The sequence below is a fragment of the Scyliorhinus canicula genome, chromosome 21 (genome assembly GCF_902713615.1).
Source record: "Scyliorhinus canicula chromosome 21, sScyCan1.1, whole genome shotgun sequence".
In the NCBI taxonomy this organism is placed as follows: domain Eukaryota; kingdom Metazoa; phylum Chordata; class Chondrichthyes; order Carcharhiniformes; family Scyliorhinidae; genus Scyliorhinus; species Scyliorhinus canicula.
This window is the reverse complement of record NC_052166.1, coordinates 14,217,154-14,237,235: the sequence shown is the minus strand read 5'-3', so window position 1 is coordinate 14,237,235 and position 20,082 is coordinate 14,217,154. Positions and strand designations below refer to the sequence as shown.

General features: G+C 52.4%; 1 protein-coding gene across 3 annotated transcripts in view; it reads left to right on the top strand.

Moving 5' to 3' along the window:
* Positions 1-10,079: 10,079 nt before the first annotated feature.
* The window catches only part of c8g (complement component 8, gamma polypeptide), a 58,831-nt gene continuing 48,828 nt past the window's right edge, over positions 10,080-20,082 (top strand). For all 3 annotated transcript variants that reach the window (XM_038782435.1, XM_038782436.1, XM_038782437.1), the window contains exons 1-2: positions 10,080-10,294; positions 11,727-11,863. In XM_038782435.1, coding sequence (XP_038638363.1) covers positions 10,148-10,294; positions 11,727-11,863 — 284 coding nt within the window. In that variant the 5' untranslated portion in view covers positions 10,080-10,147. The remainder of the gene's footprint in view (positions 10,295-11,726; positions 11,864-20,082) is intronic.

The following is a 20,082-nucleotide window of genomic DNA, read 5'->3' as shown; positions in this document are numbered from 1 at the left end:
GTCGCCAAATTCCGGCGCCTGTTCGGGGAGGCAGTTACGGGAATCAAACCGTGCTGCTGGCCTGCCTGCCTTGGTCCGCTTTGAATGCCAGCGATTTAGCCCAGTGAGCTAAACAGCCTTTTGATGCGGTCAAGATCTGCCTGAGCTTTGAGATTGGCTGAAGCACCAGTGTCCAGCTGGAACTGGATGCTGCATTGGTTAGCGTGTATGACAGCACACCATTCGTCCGCAGAATCCACGTTGAGGATAGAAAGGCGCCTTGCTGAATTTAAGGAGGCATACTCACACGCGTTGATGATACCCACACGATATGGGGACTCCAGGTAGTCGTCCTCTGGATCCGTGGTGCTACCAGGATCGGAACCCAGTAGCCCTTGCTGCACACATCGACCTGCACAAGGCTGCATAATGTCCAGGCTTCCCACAATTTAAACATCGCCTGCCTCTCGCAGGGCATTGCTGCTTTAAGTGGGCGGTGCCGCAGTTCGGGCACTTCATGACGTTGACGTCGTTACGCACTGTGCGTCGTTGTGCATGCGCAGTGCAGTCAGCCACCGTTCACACCTGCGCAGTTTGGTCTTCGGCCGCTTCGTTCTCCCGTACGTGGTGCGCATGTGTGGGACCCCGGGAAAAGCGCGCAAAATGGCCGCCTTCATCAATACTGAGGCACCGCATTCGGGCGATGGCCTGTACACTCTCTGCCTCGCGGGAGGCAAGTTGGTCCTGTTCTGCCGATTTAAGACGGGAGTACCGACTTCTCACCTGTTCATGCACTTTACTCGATTGCGACTGGCAGGGTCGTGTTTTTTATTTTCGGGAGCTGCTCCCGCAGGGCGTCGGAGTGGACCCCAAACACGATCTGATCCTTGATGATGAAATCAGCGGTGCCCCATAGTTGCAGGACTGCGCTAATATACGGAGATGAGTTACAAAGGATTGGAAAGATTCATCCTTACCCTGCAGGCGTTGCTGGAAGACATAGCGCTCAAAGCTCTCGTTCGTTTCAGCTTCACAGTGACTGTCGAATTTGGCTAAAACGGTCTTTAATTTGTTCTTGTCCTCGCCGTCGGCAAAAGTGAGAGAGTTGAAGATTTGGATGGCTTGGTCCCCCGCTGTCGATAGGAGCAGCGCGATTTTTCTGGCATCGGACGCATTCTCGAGGCCTCAATGTAGAGATTTAACGTCTGCTTGAAGATCTGCCAGTTGGCGCCGAGATTGCCAGAGATCCGGAGCTGTGGAGGGGCCTGGATCTTCTCCATGCCGCTGGATGGCACTTGCTGGTCGTCACTGAATCACGCAAGGTAAATTACTTAGATGAAGTAGACTACTGGTACCATGTTGTGTTATTCACCATGGGGTAACACGGACTGCAACTGGATGCAGTTGGACTGGAAAGCAGACACCAAACTTAGATGTTGGTTCATTACGATTTATTGAACTTCTGTAACAGTGCACACAGCTTGCTGTGGGTTGACACTCTACTACTCTAAGTATACTAACTCTAACTAACTAGACCAGACAAGCTCTGAGCCACGTGTAGAAGGTGCTAACTGATATATACACCCTGACTGTCACTAGAGTTGTCACCAGTGGAAAGAGGCGGAGTGCTGATGCCTTGTGTGTCTTATAGTGGGAAACACCCCTCTAGTGTTCTGTCTGGTGATTGGTTGTGTTCTGTCCTGTATGTTGATTGGCTGTACTGGGTGTCTGTCACTACCTGTCTGTATGTCATTATGTGCATGAGTGCATATCATGACATCCTTCCTTTTTAAAAAAAATTGTGTTGGTTGCTTAGAGCATATACAACAGCATGTACAGATATAACTATTTACAGTGAATGGCGAGTGAAGGAACATGTACATGGAAGGTGTCTAGCGTGCACATACAGAACAATATATATGTACAAGATAAATGTCTGTAAGTCCAACCTTTGGGGCTTGGGTCTGATCCTTGTCGACTGCTTGAGAGGTGGAGGTAGGGACGACGGTTCCTTGACAGACGGGATTGCAGCTAGATATGGCGGTTTGAGGGATATGGTGGGTTGAGGGGTATGGTGGTTTGAGGGGTATGGTGGGTTGAGGGGTATGGTGGGTTGAGGGGTATGGTGGGTTGAGGGGTATGGTGGGTTGAGGGATATGGTGGGTTGAGGGATATGATGGGTTGAGGGGTATGGTGGGTTGAGGGGTCTGGTGGGTTGAGGGGTATGGTGGGTTAAGGGGCATGGTGGGTTAAGGGGTATGGTGGGTTGAGGGGTATGGTGGGTTGAGGGATATGGTGGGTTAAGGGGTATGGTGGGTTGAGGGGTCTGGCGGTTTGAGGGATATGGTGGGTTGAGGGGTATGGTGGGTTAAGGGGTCTGGTGGTTTGAGGGGTCTAGTGGGTTAAGGGGTATGGTGGGTTAAGTGGTATGGTGGGGTTAAGGGGTATGGTGGGTTAAGGGGTATGGTGGGTTGAGGGGTATGGTGGGTTGAGGGATATGGTGGGTTGAGGGATATGGTGGGTTAAGGGATATGGTGGGTTGAGGGGTCTGGTGGGTTAAGGAGTCTGGTGGGTTGAGGGGTATGGTGGGTTAAGGGGTCTGGTGGGTTGAGGGTCTGGTGGGTTTAGGGGTATGGTGGGTTGAGGAGTATGGTGGGTTGAGGGGTATGGTGGGTTGAGGGATATGGTGGGTTGAGGGATATGGTGGGTTGAGGGATATGGTGGGTTGAGGGATATGGTGGGTTGAGGGGTATGGTGGGTTGAGGGGTATGGTGGGTTGTGGGGTATGGTGGGTTAAGCGGTCTGGTGGTTTGAGGGGTCTGGTGGTTTGAGGGGTATGGTGGTTTGAGGGATATGGTGGGTTGAGGGATATGGTGGGTTGAGGGGTCTGGCGGTTTGAGGGGTATGGTGGGTTAAGGGGTATGGTGGGTTGAGGGATATGGTGGTTTGAGGGATATGGTGGGTTAAGGGGTATGGTGGGTTAAGGGGTATGGTGGGTTGAGGGGTCTGGTGGTTTGAGGGGTCTGGTGATTTGAGGGATATGGTGGGTTGAGGGATATGGTGGGTTGAGGGGTCTGGCGGTTTGAGGGGTCTGGTGGGTTAAGGGGTATGGTGGGTTGAGGGATATGGTGGGTTGAGGGATATGGTGGGTTAAGGGATATGGTGGGTTAAGGGGTATGGTGGGTTGAGGGGTATGGTGGTTTGAGGGATATGGTGGGTTAAGGGGTATGGTGGTTGAGGGGTATGGTGGTTTGAGGGATATGGTGGGCTGAGGGGTATGGTGGGTTGAGGGGTATGGTGGGTTGAGGGGTCTGGTGGGTTAAGGGGTATGGTGGGTTAAGGGGTATGGTGGGTTAAGGGGTATGGTGGGTTGAGGGGTATGGTGGGTTGAGGGATATGGTGGGTTAAGGGGTATGGTGGGTTGAGGGGTCTGGCGGTTTGAGGGATATGGTGGGTTGAGGGGTATGGTGGGTTAAGGGGTCTGGTGGTTTGAGGGGTCTGGTGGGTTAAGGGGTATGGTGGGTTAAGGGGTATGGTGGGTTAAGGGGTATGGTGGGTTGAGGGGTATGGTGGGTTGAGGGGTATGGTGGGTTGAGGGGTATGGTGGGTTGAGGGGTCTGGTGGGTTGAGGGGTATGGTGGGTTAAGGGGTATGGTGGGTTAAGGGGTATGGTGGGTTGAGGGGTATGGTGGGTTGAGGGACATGGTGGGTTGAGGGATATGGTGGGTTGAGGGATATGGTGGGTTAAGGGGTATGGTGGGTTGAGGGGTCTGGCGGTTTGAGGGATATGGTGGGTTGAGGGGTATGGTGGGTTGAGGGGTATGGTGGGTTGAGGGGTATGGTGGGTTGAGGGATATGGTGGGTTAAGGAGTCTGGTGGGTTGAGGGGTATGGTGGGTTAAGGGGTCTGGTGGGTTGAGGGTCTGGTGGGTTTAGGGGTATGGTGGGTTGAGGGGTATGGTGGGTTGAGGGGTATGGTGGGTTAAGGGGTATGGTGGGTTGAGGGGACTGGTGGTTTCAGGGGTCTGGTGGTTTGAGGGATATGGTGGGTTGAGGGATATGGTGGGTTGAGGGATATGGTGGGTTGAGGGGTATGGTGGGTTGAGGGGTATGGTGGGTTGAGGGATATGGTGGGTTGAGGGGTCTGGCGGTTTGAAGGGTATGGTGGGTTAAGGGGTATGGTGGATTGAGGGATATGGTGGGTTGAGGGATATGGTGGGTTAAGGGATATGGTGGGTTAAGGGGTTTGGTGGGTTGAGGGATATGGTGGTTTGAGGGATATGGTGGGTTAAGGGGTATGGTGGGTTGAGGGGTATGGTGGTTTGAGGGATATGGTGGGTTGAGGGGTATGGTGGGTTGAGGGGTATGGTGGGTTGAGTGGTCTGTTGGTTAAGGGGTATGGTGGGATAAGGGGTATGGTGGGTTAAGGGGTATGGTGGGTTAAGGGGTATGGTGGGTTAAGGGGTATGGTGGGTTGAGGGGTATGGTGGGTTGAGTGGTCTGGTGGGTTAAGGGGTATGGTGGGATAAGGGGTATGGTGGGTTAAGGGGTATGGTGGGTTAAGGGGTATGGTGGGTTAAGGGGTATGGTGGGTTGAGGGGTATGGTGGGTTGCGGGGTATGGTGGGTTGAGGGATATGGTGGGTTGAGGGATATGGTGGGTTGAGGGGTATGGTGGGTTGAGGGGTATGGTGGTTTGAGGGATATGGTGGGTTAAGGGGTATGGTGGGTTGAGGGGTATGGTGGTTTGAGGGATATGGTGGGTTGAGGGTATGGTGGGTTGAGGGGTATGGTGGGTTGAGTGGTCTGGTGGGTTAAGGGGTATGGTGGGTTAAGGGGTATGGTGGGTTAAGGGGTATGGTGGGTTGAGGGGTATGGTGGGTTGAGGGATATGGTGGGTTAAGGGGTATGGTGGGTTGAGGGGTATGGTGGTTTGAGGGATATGGTGGGTTGAGGGGTATGGTGGGTTGAGGGGAATGGTGGGTTGAGGGGTCTGGTGGGTTAAGGGGTATGGTGGGTTGAGGGGTATGGTGGGTTGAGGGATATGGTGGGTTAAGGGGTATGGTGGGTTAAGGGGTATGGTGGGTTGAGGGGTATGGTGGGTTGAGGGATATGGTGGGTTAAGGGGTATGGTGGGTTAAGGGGTATGGTGGGTTGAGGGGTATGGTGGGTTGAGGGATATGGTGGGTTAAGGTATGGTGGGTTGAGGGGTCTGGCGGTTTAAGGGATATGGTGGGTTGAGGGGTATGGTGGGTTGAGGGGTATGGTGGGTTGAGGGGTATGGTGGGTTGTGGGATATGGTGGGTTGTGGGATATGGTGGGTTAAGGAGTCTGGTGGGTTGAGGGGTATGGTGGGTTAAGGGGTCTGGTGGGTTGAGGGTCTGGTGGGTTTAGGGGTATGGTGGGTTGAGGGGTATGGTGGGTTGAGGGATATGGTGGGTTGAGGGATATGGTGGGTTGAGGGGTATGGTGGGTTGTGGGGTATGGTGGGTTGAGGGGTATGGAGGGTTGAGGGATATGGTGGGTTGAGGGATATGGTGGGTTGAGGGGTCTGGTGGTTTGAGGGGTCTGGTGGTTTGAGGGATATGGTGGGTTGAGGGATATGGTGGGTTGAGGGGTCTGGCGGTTTGAGGGGTATGGTGGGTTAAGGGGTATGGTGGGTTGAGGTATATGGTGGGTTGAGGGATATGGTGGGTTGAGGGATATGGTGGGTTAAGGGGTATGGTGGGTTGAGGGGTATGGTGGGTTAAGGGGTATGGTGGGTTAAGGGGTATGGTGGGTTAAGGGGTATGGTGGGTTGAGGGGTATGGTGGGTTGAGGGATATGGTGGGTTGAGGGATATGTTGGGTTAAGGGATATGGTGGGTTGAGGGGTCTGGTGGGTTAAGGAGTCTGGTGGGTTGAGGGGTATGGTGGGTTAAGGGGTCTGGTGGGTTGAGGGTCTGGTGGGTTTAGGGGTATGGTGGGTTGAGGAGTATGGTGGGTTGAGGGGTATGGTGGGTTGAGGGATATGGTGGGTTGAGGGATATGGTGGGTTGAGGGATATGGTTGGTTGAGGGATATGGTGGGTTGAGGGGTATGGTGGGTTGAGGGGTATGGTGGGTTGTGGGGTATGGTGGGTTAAGCGGTCTGGTGGTTTGAGGGGTCTGGTGGTTTGAGGGGTATGGTGGTTTGAGGGCTATGGTGGGTTGAGGGATATGGTGGGTTGAGGGGTCTGGCGGTTTGAGGGGTATGGTGGGTTAAGGGGTATGGTGGGTTGAGGGATATGGTGGTTTGAGTGATATGGTGGGTTAAGGGGTATGGTGGGTTAAGGGGTATGGTGGGTTGAGGGGTCTGGTGGTTTGAGGGGTCTGGTGATTTGAGGGATATGGTGGGTTGAGGGATATGGTGGGTTGAGGGGTCTGGCGGTTTGAGGGGTCTGGTGGGTTAAGGGGTATGGTGGGTTGAGGGATATGGTGGGTTGAGGGATATGGTGGGTTAAGGGATATGGTGGGTTAAGGGGTATGGTGGGTTGAGGGGTATGGTGGTTTGAGGGATATGGTGGGTTAAGGGGTATGGTGGGTTGAGGGGTATGGTGGTTTGAGGGATATGGTGGGCTGAGGGGTATGGTGGGTTGAGGGGTATGGTGGGTTGAGGGGTCTGGTGGGTTAAGGGGTATGGTGGGTTAAGGGGTATGGTGGGTTAAGGGGTATGGTGGGTTGAGGGGTATGGTGGGTTGAGGGATATGGTGGGTTAAGGGGTATGGTGGGTTGAGGGGTCTGGCGGTTTGAGGGATATGGTGGGTTGAGGGGTATGGTGGGTTCAGGGGTCTGGTGGTTTGAGGGCTCTGGTGGGTTAAGGGGTATGGTGGGTTAAGGGGTATGGTGGGTTAAGGGGTATGGTGGGTTGAGGGGTATGGTGGGTTGAGGGGTCTGGTGGGTTAAGGGGTATGGTGGGTTAAGGGGTATGGTGGGTTGAGGGGTATGGTGGGTTGACGGGTATGGTGGGTTGAGGGATATGGTGGGTTAAGGGGTATGGTGGGTTGAGGGATATGGTGGGTTAAGGGATATGGTGGGTTGAGGGGTCTGGTGGGTTAAGGAGTCTGGTGGGTTGAGGGGTATGGTGGGTTAAGGGGTCTGGTGGGTTGAGGGTCTGGTGGGTTTAGGGGTATGGTGGGTTGAGGGGTATGGTGGGTTGAGGGGTATGGTGGGTTGAGGGATATGGTGGGTTGAGGGATATGGTGGGTTGAGGGATATGGTGGGTTGAGGGATATGGTGGGTTGAGGGGTATGGTGGGTTGAGGGGTATGGTGGCTTGTGGGGTATGGTGGGTTAAGCGGTCTGGTGGTTTGAGGGGTCTGGTGGTTTGAGGGGTATGGTGGTTTGAGGGATATGGTGGGTTGAGGGATATGGTGGGTTGAGGGGTCTGGCGGTTTGAGCGGTATGGTGGGTTGAGGGGTATGGTGGGTTAAGGGGTATGGTGGGTTGAGGAATATGGTGGTTTGAGGGATATGGTGGGTTAAGGGGTATGGTGGGTTAAGGGGTATGGTGGGTTGAGGGGTATGGTGGGTTGAGGGATATGGTGGGTTAAGGGGTATGGTGGGTTGAGGGGTATGGTGGTTTGAGGGATATGGTGGGTTGAGGGGTATGGTGGGTTGAGGGGTATGGTGGGTTGAGGGGTCTGGTGGGTTCAGGGGTATGGTGGGTTAAGGGGTATGGTGGGTTAAGGGGTATGGTGGGTTGAGGGGTATGGTGGGTTGAGGGATATGGTGGGTTCAGGGGTATGGTGGGTTGAGGGGTCTGGCGGTTTGAGGGATATGGTGGGTTGAGGGGTATGGTGGGTTAAGGGGTCTGGTGGTTTGAGGGGTCTGGTGGGTTAAGGGGTATGGTGGGTTAAGGGGTATGGTGGGTTAAGGGGTATGGTGGGTTGAGGGGTATGGTGGGTTGAGGGGTATGGTGGGTTGAGGGATATGGTGGGTTGAGGGATATGGTGGGTTGAGGGGTATGGTGGGTTGAGGGGTATGGTGGTTTGAGGGATATGGTGGGTTAAGGGGTATGGTGGGTTGAGGGGTATGGTGGTTTGAGGGATATGGTGGGTTGAGGGGTATGGTGGGTTGAGGGGTATGGTGGGTTGAGTGGTCTGGTGGGTTAAGGGGTATGGTGGGTTAAGGGGTATGGTGGGTTAAGGGGTATGGTGGGTTGAGGGGTATGGTGGGTTGAGGGATATGGTGGGTTAAGGGGTATGGTGGGTTGAGGGGTATGGTGGTTTGAGGGATATGGTGGGTTGAGGGGTATGGTGGGTTGAGGGGAATGGTGGGTTGAGGGGTCTGGTGGGTTAAGGGGTATTGTGGGTTGAGGGGTATGGTGGGTGAGGGATATGGTGGGTTAAGGGGTATGGTGGGTTAAGGGGTATGGTGGGTTGAGGGGTATGGTGGGTTGAGGGATATGGTGGGTTAAGGGGTATGGTGGGTTAAGGGGTATGGTGGGTTGAGGGGTATGGTGGGTTGAGGGATATGGTGGGTTAAGGTATGGTGGGTTGAGGGGTCTGGCGGTTTGAGGGATATGGTGGGTTGAGGGGTATGGTGGGTTGAGGGGTATGGTGGGTTGAGGGGTATGGTGGGTTGTGGGATATGGTGGGTTGTGGGATATGGTGGGTTAAGGAGTCTGGTGGGTTGAGGGGTATGGTGGGTTAAGGGGTCTGGTGGGTTGAGGGTCTGGTGGGTTTAGGGGTATGGTGGGTTGAGGGGTATGGTGGGTTGAGAGGTATGGTGGGTTGAGGGATATGGTGGGTTGAGGGATATGGTGGGTTGAGGGGTATGGTGGGTTGTGGGGTATGGTGGGTTGAGGGGTATGGTGGGTTGAGGGATATGGTGGGCTGAGGGATATGGTGGGTTGAGGGGTCTGGTGGTTTGAGGGGTCTGGTGGTTTGAGGGATATGGTGGGTTGAGGGATATGGTGGGTTGAGGGGTCTGGCGGTTTGAGGGGTATGGTGGGTTAAGGGGTATGGTGGGTTGAGGTATATGGTGGGTTGAGGGATATGGTGGTGAGGGATATGGTGGGTTAAGGGGTATGGTGGGTTAAGGGGTATGGTGGGTTAAGGGGTATGGTGGGTTAAGGGGTATGGTGGGTTGAGGGATATGGTGGGTTGAGGTGTATGGTGGGTTGAGGGGTATGGTGGGTTTAGGGGTATGGTGGGTTGAGGGATATGGTGGGTTAAGGGGTATGGTGGGTTGAGGGGTATGGTGGTTTGAGGGGTCTGGTGGTTTGAGGGATATGGTGGGTTGAGGGATATGGTGGGTTGAGGGGTCTGGCGGTTTGAGGGGTATGGTGGGTTAAGGGGTATGGTGGGTTGAGGGATATGGTGGGTTGAGGGATATGGTGGGTTGAGGGATATGGTGGTTAAGGGGTATGGTGGGTTGAGGGGTATGGTGGGTTAAGGGGTATGGTGGGTTGAGGGATATGGTGGGTTAAGGGTATGGTGGGTTGAGGGGTATGGTGGGTTAAGGGGTATGGTGGGTTGAGGGATATGGTGGGTTGAGGGGTATGGTGGGTTAAGGGGTATGGTGGGTTGAGGGATGTGGTGGGTTGAGGGGTATGGTGGGTTAAGGGGTATGGTGGGTTGAGGGGTATGGTGGGTTGAGGGATATGGTGGGTTGAGGGATATGGTGGGTTGAGGGTATGGTGGGTTGAGGGGTATGGTGGGTTGAGGGATATGGTGGGTTGAGGGATATGGTGGGTGAGGGGTATGGTTGGTTAAGGGTATGGTGGGTTGAGGGTTATGGTGGGTTGAGGGGTATGGTGGGTTGAGGGTATGGTGGGTTGAGGGTTATGGTGGGTTGAGGGGTATGGTGGGTTGAGGGGTATGGTGGGTTGAGGGATATGGTGGGTTGAGGGGTATGGTGGTTTGAGGGGTATGGTGGGTTAAGGGGTATGGTGGGTTGAGGGGTATGGTGGGTTGAGGGGTATGGTGGGTTGAGGGATATGGTGGGTTTTGGGGTATGGTGGTTTGAGGGGTATGGGGAGCTGAGGGATATTCTCTGGGCGAGGAGACTTGGCCAGGATTCAGGCCTATCAGACAGGCTACAGTTTCTTTAATGATAAACCAGATTTGAACTTTGTCATTCGTAAATATTGCTCCATTTACTGGAAACTCCGAAGGCCTCTCTGGACAGACACCCTCTCTGTCTCCAAACCATGGGCTCTATCCATTTTGTGTATCTTTGTGCATTTTGTCTGACTTTTACCTCATGTTCCCGAGGCGCGGGGCGTCGGAATCCAAACCGAAGGCTGGAGGGCCCCATTGATAGAATCCAGGCACAGAACAACTTTAACCTTCAGCAGGTAACAACTTAAAAAGACTGTTGCAACTTCCATGACCTCAGGATGTCTCACAGCTCTTTCCGGCCAGTGAAGTTAAGTCACTGTTGTAATGTAGGAAAGCAACCGAGTTTCACACGGCTAGATCCTACAAACAACAGTGTGAAATTGACCAGATAATCTGTTTTTTTGTGATGTTAATTAAGGGATAAATATTGGCCAGGACACTGGGGACAACCTCTTTCCATACAGTGCCATAGAATCTCTAACCTTCACCTGAGAGGGCAGCCAGGGCCTCACTTTAAAATCTCATTTCTGAAAGACCCATAACAGTGCAGCATTCCCTGAGTGCTGCGCAACTCCCTGAGACGGGACAGCACAGTAGCACAGTGGTTAGCACTGTGGCTTCACAGCTCCACGGCCCCAGGTTCGATTCCCCGCTGGGTCACTGTCTGTGCGGAGTCTGCACGTTCTCCCCATGTCTGCGTGGGTTGCACTGTGCTCTGGTTTCCTCCCACAGTCCAAAGACGTGCAGGTTAGCTGGATTGGCCGTGCTAAATTGCCCTTAGTGTCCAAAAAAGTTTAAGAGGGGTTATTAGGTTACGAGGATAGGGTGGAAGTGAGTGCAGACTCGATGGGCTGAATGGCTTCCTTCTGCATTGTATGTTCTATGTACTGGGCAGCATGGTAGCATTGTGGATAGCACAAATGCTTCACAGCTCCAGGGTCCAGGTTCGATTCCGGCTTGGGTCTCTGTCTGTGCGGAGTCTGCACGTTCTCCCCGTGTCTGCGTGGGTTTCCTCCGGGTGCTCCGGTTTCCTCCCACACTCCAAAGACGTGCGGGTTAGGTGGATTGGCCATGATAAATTGCCCTTAGTGACCAAAAAGGTTAGGAGGGGTTATTGGGTTACGGGGGATAGGGTGGAAGTGAGGGCTTAATGTGGGTCGGTGCAGACTCGATGGCTGAATGGCCTCCTTCTGCACTGTATGTTCTATGTCCCCAGAACATTACCGTGGGTATTTAGATTACTAGTTCTGTAACAATACCACTAGGCCACTACCTCCCCACATTTCACAAGAGCGTGGACAGACTAGTAAAATGGGCAGAGGGATCGATTGTGGAATTTAACAGAGGTGTCAGGTATTCAGATCGTAAGAATGAGGAGAGGAATATAAAATGAAGGAATAAAAGGGGTGTAAGTATAGAAATCTTTGATGAACGAGATGTGTAAGATGTTGTCTGTGTAAGATTGTAAAGCAAAGATTCAATAAAGGTGTAAAAAATTATGACAGGGTTTGGATGAATTAAATAAAGAGAAACTATTTCTGGCAGAAAGGTCACAAACCGGAAGATAAAGGTTTTCACGTAACTGGGATGGTGAAGAGAGAGCTTTGCTCCATTTTGAACCCACGCTGTGCCTGCCGAGTGTGTGCTTGACAGGACATTTAATATTAGTTTACAGGTACGTGGCGTCTCATCGCTGTTGCCTCCGAATGTTCCTATCTGAAGATTAACAACCACAGGCTGGAGGCAGTTACTATGAAGGTAACCAATCTGGATGGAAATATTCGGATCAATACGTTACGCAAAATGTGAGTACAACAAACTCATGTATTTTTCCATCCAATTTGTTCGACTTGAAGTGAGAGTCGGTCACTCTGATCTCACTCAAAGAACAAAGAACAAAGAAAATTACAGCACAGGAACAGGCTTCGGACCTCCCAGCCTACGCCGACCCAGATCCTTTATCTAAACCTGTCGCCTATTTTCCAAGGATCTACTTCCCTCTGTTCCCGTCCATTCATATATCTGTCTAGATGCCTCCTAAACGATGCCATCGTGTCCGCCTCTACAACCTCCGCTGGCACAGCGTTCCAGGCACCCACCACCCTCTGCGTAAAAAACTTTCCATGCACATCTCCCTTAAACTTTCCCCCTCTCACCTTGAAATCGTGACCCCTTGTAATTGACACCCCCACTCTTGGAAAATGCTTGTTGCTATCCACCCTGTCCATACCTCTCATAATTTTGTTGACCTCAATCAGGTCTCCCCTCAACCTCCGTCTTTCCAACGAAAACAATCCTAATCTACTCAACCTTTCTTCATAGCTAGCACCCTCCATACCAGGCAACGTCCTGGTGAACCTCCTCTGCACCCTCTCTAAAGCATCCATCTAAAGAATGCCTTCTTGACCACTCTATCAACCTGCGTTGCCACTTCAGGGTACAATGGACCTGAACTCCCAGATCTCCAATGGATGTGGTATATCTAGATTTCCAGAAAGCTTTTGACAAGGTGCCACACAAAAGGCTGCTGCATATGATAAAGATGCATGGCATTAAGGGTAAAGTAGTAGCATGGATAGAGGATTGGTTAATTAATAGAAAGCAAAGAGTGGGGATTAATGGGTGCTTCTCTGGTTGGCGATCAGTAACTAGTGGTGTCCCTCAGGGATCCGTGTTGGGCCCACAATTGTTCACAATCTACATAGATGATTTAGAGTTGGGGACCAAGGGCAATGTGTCCAAGTTTGCAGATGACACAAAGATGAGTGGTAAAGCGAAAAGTGCAGAGGATACTGAAAGTCTGCAGAGGGATTTGGATAGGTTAAGTGAATGGGCTAGGGTCTGGCAAATGGAATACAATGTTGACAAATGTGAGGTTATCCATTTTGGTAGGAATAACAGCAAACGGGATTATTATTTAAACAATAAAATGTTAAAGCATGCTGCTGTGCAGAGAGACCTGGGTGTGCTAGTGCATGAGTCACAGAAAGTTGGTTTACAGGTGCAACAGGTGATTAAGAAGGCAAATGGAATTTTGTCCCTCATTGCTAGAGGGATGGAGTTTAAGACTAGGGAGGTTATGCTGCAATTGTATAAGGTGTTAGTGAGGCCACACCTGGAGTATTGTGTTCAGTTTTGGTCTCCTTACTTGAGAAAGGACGTACTGGCACTGGAGGGTGTGCAGAGGAGATTCACGAGGTTAATCCCAGAGCTGAAGGGGTTGGATTACGAGGAGAGGTTGAGTAGACTGGGACTGTACTCGTTGAAATTTAGAAGGATGAGGGGGGGATCTTATAGAAATATTTAAAATTATGAAGGGAATAGATAGGATAGATGCGGGCAGGTTGTTTCCACTGGCGGGTGACAGCAGAACTAGGGGACATAGCCTCAAAATAAGGGGAAGTAGATTTAGGACTGAGTTTAGGAGGAACTTCTTCACCCAAAGGGTTGTGAATCTATGGAATTCCTTGCCCAGTGAAGCAGTTGAGGCTCCTTCATTAAATCTTTTTAAGGTAAAGATAGATAGTTTTTTTAAAGAAAAAAGGGATTAAGGGTTATGGTGTTCAGGCCGGAAAGTGGAACTGAGTCCACAAAAGATCAGCCATGATCTCATTGAATGGCGGAGAAGGCTCGAGAGGCCAGATGGCCTACTCCTGCTCCTAGTTCTTATGTTCTTATCTCTCTGCACATCAATTTTCCCCAGGACTCTTCCATTGACCGTATAGTCCGCTCTTGAATTAGATCTTCCAAAATGCATCACCTCGCATTTGCCTGGATTGAACTCCATCTGCCATTTCTCTGCCCAACTCTCCAACCTATCTATATTTTGCTGTATTCTCTGACAGTCCTCCGCGCTATATGCAACTCCACCAATCTTAGTATCATCTGCAAACTTGCTAATCAGACCACCTATACCTTCCTCCAGATCATTTATGTATATCACAAACAACAGTGGTCCGAGCACTGATCCCTGTGAAATACCAGTAGTTACCTTTCTCTATTTTGAGACACTCCCTTCCACCACTACTCTCTGTCTCCTGTTGCCCAGCCAGTTCTTTATCCATCTAGCTAGTACACCCTGAACCCCATGCGACTTCACTTTTCCATCAACTTGCCATGGGAAACTTTATCAAACGCCTTACTGAAGTGCATGCATATGACATGGTCCATGCATATGATATGGGGCAGCACGGTAGCATTCTGGATTGCACAATTGCTTCATAGCTCCAGGGTCCCAGGTTCGATTCCAGCTTGGGTCACTGTCCGTGCGGAGTCTGCACATCCTCCCCATGTGTGCGTGGGTTTCCTCCGGGTGCTCCGGTTTCCTCCCACAGTCCAAAGATGTGCAGGTTAGGTGGATTGGCCCTTAGTGTCCAAAATTGCCCTTAGTGTTGGGTGGGGTTACTGGGTTATGGGGATAGGGTGGAGGTGTTGACCTTGGGTAGGGTGCTCTTTCCATGAGCCGGTGCAGACTTGATGGGCCGAATGGCCTCCTTCTGCACTGTAAATTCTATGATAATTCTATGACATCTACAGCCCTTCCCTCATCATTTCACTTTGTAACTCGGTGGGAGTCGGTCACTCTGATCTCACTCGGTGAGAGTCGGTCACTCTGATCTCAGTCGGTGGGATTCGGTCACTCTGATCTCACTCAGTGACAGTCGGTCACTCTGATCTCACTCAGTGAGAGTCGGTCACTCTGATCTCACTCAGTGAGAGTCGGGCGCTCTGATCTCACTCGGTGAGAGTTGGTCACTCCGATCTCCCTCGGTGAGAGTCGGTCACTCTGACCTGACTCGGTGAGAGTCGGTCACTCTGATATCACTCGGTGAGAGCCGGTCACTCTGATCACACTCGGTGAGAGTAGGTCACTCTGATCACACTCGGTGAGAGTCGGTCACTCTGATCTCACTCGGTGAGAGTCGGTCACTCTGATCTCACTCGGTGAGAGTCAGTCACTCTGATCTCCCTCGGTAGGAGTCGGTCACTCTGATCTCACTCAGTGACAGTCGGTCACTCTGATCTCACTCGGTGAGAGTCGGTCACTCTGATCTCACTCGGTGAGAGTCGGTCACTCTGATATCACTTGGTGGGCGTCGGTCACTCTGATCTCCCTCGGTGAGAGTCGGTCACTCTGATCTCCCTCGGTGAGAGTCGGTCGCTCTGATCTCCCTCGGTGACAGTCGGTCACTCTGATCTCACTCGGTGAGAGTCGGTCACTCTGATCTCCCTCGGTGAGAGTCGGTCAGTCTGATCTCACTCGGTGATAGTCGGTCACTCTGATCTCACTCGGTGAGAGTCGGTCACTCTGATCTCCCTCGGTGAGAGTCGGTCACTCTGACCTCACTCGGTGAGAGTCGGTCACTCTGACCTCACTCGGTGAGAGTCGGTCACTCTGATCTCACTCGGTGAGAGTCGGTCAGTCTGACCTCACTCGGTGAGAGTCGGTCACTCCAATCTCCCTCGGTAGGAGTCGGTCACTCTGATCTCACTCAGTGACAGTAGGTCACTCTGATCTCACTCAGTGACAGTCAGTCAGTTGGATCTCCCTCGGTGAGAGTCGGTCACTCTGATCTCACTCGATGAGAGTCGGTCACTCTGATCTCACTCGGTGAGAGTCGGTCACTCTGATCTCACTCGGTGACAGTCGGTCACTCTGATCTCACTCGGTGAGAGTCAGTCACTCTGATCTCACTCGGTGACAGTCGGTCACTCTGATCTCACTCGGTGAGAGTCGGTCACTCTGATCTCACTCGGTGAGAGTCGGTCACTCTGATATCACTCGGTGGGCGTCGGTCACTCTGATCTCCCTCGGTGAGAGTCGGTCACTCTGATCTCCCTCGGTGAGAGTCGGTCACTCTGATCTCCCTCGGTGAGAGTCGGTCACTCTGATCTCCCTCTTTGAGAGTCGGTCACTCTGATCTCCCTCGGTGAGAGTCGGTCACTCCGTTCTCACTCGGTGAAAGTCGGTCACTGATCTCACTCGGTGAGAGTCGGGCACTCTGATCACCCTCGGTGAGAGCCGGTCACTCTGATATCACTCGGTGAGAGTCGGTCACTCTGATCTCACTCGGTGAGAGCCGGTCACTCTGATATCACTCGGTGGGCGTCGGTCACTCTGATCTCCCTCGGTGAGAGTCGGTCACTCTGATCTCCCTCGGTGAGAGTCGGTCACTCTGATCTCCCTCGGTGAGAGTCGGTCAGTCTGATCTCACTCGGTGAAAGTCGGTCACTCTGATCTCACTCGGTGAGAGTCGGTCACTCTGATCTCCCTCGGTGAGAGACGGTCACTCTGATATCACTCGGTGAGAGTTGGTCACTCTGATCTCACACGGTGAGAGTCAGTCACTCTGACTTCACTCGGTGAGAGTCGGTCACTCTGACCTCACTCGGTGAGAGTCGGTCACTCTGATCTCACTCGGTGAGAGTCGGTCACTCTGACCTCACTCGGTGAGAGTCGGTCACTCTGACCTCACTCGGTGAGAGTCGGTCACTCTGATCTCACTCGGGGAGAGCCGGTCACTCTGATCTCACCCAGTGACAGTCGGTCACTCTGATCACACTCGGTGAGAGTCGGTCACTCTGATCTCACTCGGTGAGAGTCGGTCAGTTGGATCTCACTCGGCGACAGTCAGTCAGTCTGATCTCACTCGGTGAGAGTTTGTCACTCTGATCTCACTCTGATCTCACTCGGTGAGAGTCGGTCAGTCTGATCTCACTCGGTCACAGTCGGTCACTCTGATCTCACTCAGTGAGAGTCGGTCACTCTGATCTCACTCGGCGAGAGTCGGTCACTCTGACCTCACTCGGTGAGAGTCGGTCACTCTGACCTCACTAGGTGAGAGCCGGTCACTCTGATCTCCCTCAGTGAGAGTCGGTCACTCTGATCTCACTCAGTGACAGTAGGTCACTCTGATCTCACTCAGTGACAGTCGGTCACTCTGATCTCACTCGGTGAGAGTCGGTCACTCTGACCTCACTCGGTGAGAGTCGGTCACTCTGATCTCACTCGGTGAGAGTCGGTCACTCTGATCTCACTCGGTGAGAGTCGGTCACTCTGATCTCCCTCGGTGAGAGTCGGTCACTCTGATCTCACTCGGTGAGAGTCGGTCACTCTGATCTCACCCAGTGACATTCGGTCACTCTGATCTCCCTCGGTGATAGTCGGTCAGTTGGATCTCACTCGACGACAGTCAGTCAGTCTGATCTCACTCGGAGAGTCGGTCACTCTGACCTCACTCGGTGAGAGTCGGTCAGTTGGATCTCACTCGGTGAGAGTCGGTCACTCTGATCTCACTCGGTGAGAGTCGGTCAGTTGGATCTCACTCGGTGAGAGTCGGTCACTCTGGTCTCGCTCTGTGAGAGTCGGTCACTCCGTTTTCACTCGGTGATAGTCGGTCACTGATCTCACGCGGTGAGAGTCGGTCACTCTGATCTCACTCGGTGAGAGTCGGTCAGTCTGATCTCCCTCGGTGAGAGCCGGTCACTCTGATCTCACTTGGTTACAGTCGGTCACTCTGATCTCACTCGGTGAGAGTCGGTCACTCTGATCTTACTCGATGAGCGTCCGTCATTCTGATCTCACTCGGTGACAGTCGGTCACTCTGATCTCCCTCGGTGAGTGTCGGTCACTCTGATATCACTTGGTAGGAGTCGATCACTCTGATCTCCCTCGGTGAGAGTCGGTCACTCTGATCTCACTCGGTGAGAGTCGGTCACTCATCTCACTCGGTGAGAGTCTGTCAGTTGGATCTCACTCGGTGAGAGTCGGTCACTCTGATCTTACTCGATGAGCGTCCGTCATTCTGATCTCACTCGGTGACAGTCGGTCACTCTGATCTCACTCGGTGAGAGTCGGTCAGTCTGATCTCACTTGGTGACAGTCGGTCACTCTGATCTCACTCGGTGAGAGTCGGTCACTCTGATCTTACTCGATGAGCGTCCGTCATTCTGATCTCACTCGGTTACAGTCGGTCACTCTGATCTCCCTCGGTGAGTGTCGGTCACTCTGATATCACTTGGTAGGAGTCGGTCACTCTGATCTCCCTCGGTGAGAGTCGGTCACTCTGATCTCACTCGGTGAGAGTCTGTCAGTTGGATCTCACTCGGTGAGAGTCGGTCACGCTGATCTTACTCGATGAGCGTCCGTCATTCTGATCTCACTCGGTGACAGTCGGTCACTCTGATCTCCCTCGGTGAGAGTCGGTCACTCTGATCTCACTCGGTGAGAGTCGGTCAGTCTGATCTCCCTCGGTGAGAGCCGGTCACTCTGATCTCACTTGGTGACAGTCGGTCACTCTGATCTCACTCGGTGAGAGTCGGTCACTCTGATCTCACTCGGTGAGAGTCGGTCACTCTGATCTTACTCGATGAGCGTCCGTCATTCTGATCTCACTCGGTGAGAGCCGGTCACTCTGATCTCACTTGGTGACAGTCGGTCACTCTGATCTCCCTCGGTGAGTGTCGGTCACTCTGATATCACTCGGTAGGAGTCGGTCACTCTGATCTCCCTCGGTGAGAGTCGGTCACTCTGATCTCACTCGGTGAGAGTCGGTCACTCTGATCTCACTCGGTGAGAGTCTGTCAGTTGGATCTCACTCGGTGAGGGTCGGTCACTCTGATCTCACTCAGTGAGAGTCGGTCACTCTGATCTCACTTGGTGACAGTCGGTCACTCTGATCTCACTCGGTGATGCATCCAGCTAGTTCACCATGTGATCTACTCTTTTGCACCAGCCTGCCATGAGGGACATTATCAAATGCTTTTTTAAAGTCCATGTAGACAACATCCACAGCCCTTCCCTCAATGAACAAAGAAGAACAAAGAAAAGTACAGCACAGGAACAGGCCCTTCGGCCCTCCAAGCCTGTGCCGGTTATGCTGCCCGTCTAAACTAAAATCTTTTACACTTCCTGGATCCGTATCCCTCTATTCCCATCCTATTCATGTATTTGACAAGATGCCCCTTAAATGTCACTATCGTCCCTGCTTCCACCACCTCCTCCGGCAGCGAGTTCCAGCCACCCACTACCCTCTGTGTAAAAAACCTGCCTCGTACATCTCCTCTAAACCTTGCCCCTCGATCCTTAAACCTATGCCCCCTAGTAATTGACTCCTCTACCTTGGGGAAAAGCCTCTGACTATCCACTCTGTCTATGCCCCTCATAATTTTGTAGACCTCTATCAGGTCGCCCCTCAACCTCCGTCGTTCCCGTGAGAACAAACCGAGTTTATTCAACCACTCCTCGTAGATAATGCCCACCATACCAGGCAACATCCTGGTAAATCCCTTCTGCACCCTCTCTAAAGCTTCCACATCCTTCTGGTAGTGTGGCGACCAGAATTGAACACATACTCCAAGTGTGGCCTAACTAAGGTTCTATACAGCTGCAACATGACTTGTCAATTCTTATACTCAATGCCAATGAAGGCAAGCATGCCGTAAGCCTTTTTTTAAAATTTTAGAGTACCCAATTATTTTTTCCAATTAAGGGACAATTTAGCGTGGCCAATCCACCTATCCTGCACATCTTTTATTTTGGTTTGTGGGGGTGAAACCCACCCAGACACGGGGAGAACATACAAACTCCACACGGAGAGTGACCCAGGGCCGAGATTCAAACCCGGGTCCTCAGTGCCGTAGGCAGTAATGCTAACCACTATGCCACCGTGCTGCCCCCGTATGCCTTCTTGACTACCTTCTCCACCTGTGTTGCCTCTTTCAGTGACCTGTGGACCTGTACACCTAGATCTCTCTGACTGTCTACTCTTGAGGGTTCTACCATTCACTGTATATTCCCTACCTGTATTAGACCTTCCAAAATGCATTACCTCACATTTGTTCTCACATACCGGGGCAGCCCGGTAGCATAGTGGTTAGCATCAATGCTTCACAGCTCCAGGGTCCCAGGTTCGATTCCCGGCTGGGTCACTGTCTGTGTGGAGTCTACACGTCCTCCCCATGTGTGCGTGGGTTTCCTCCGGGTGCTCCGGTTTCCTCCCACAGTCCAAAGATGTGCGGGTTA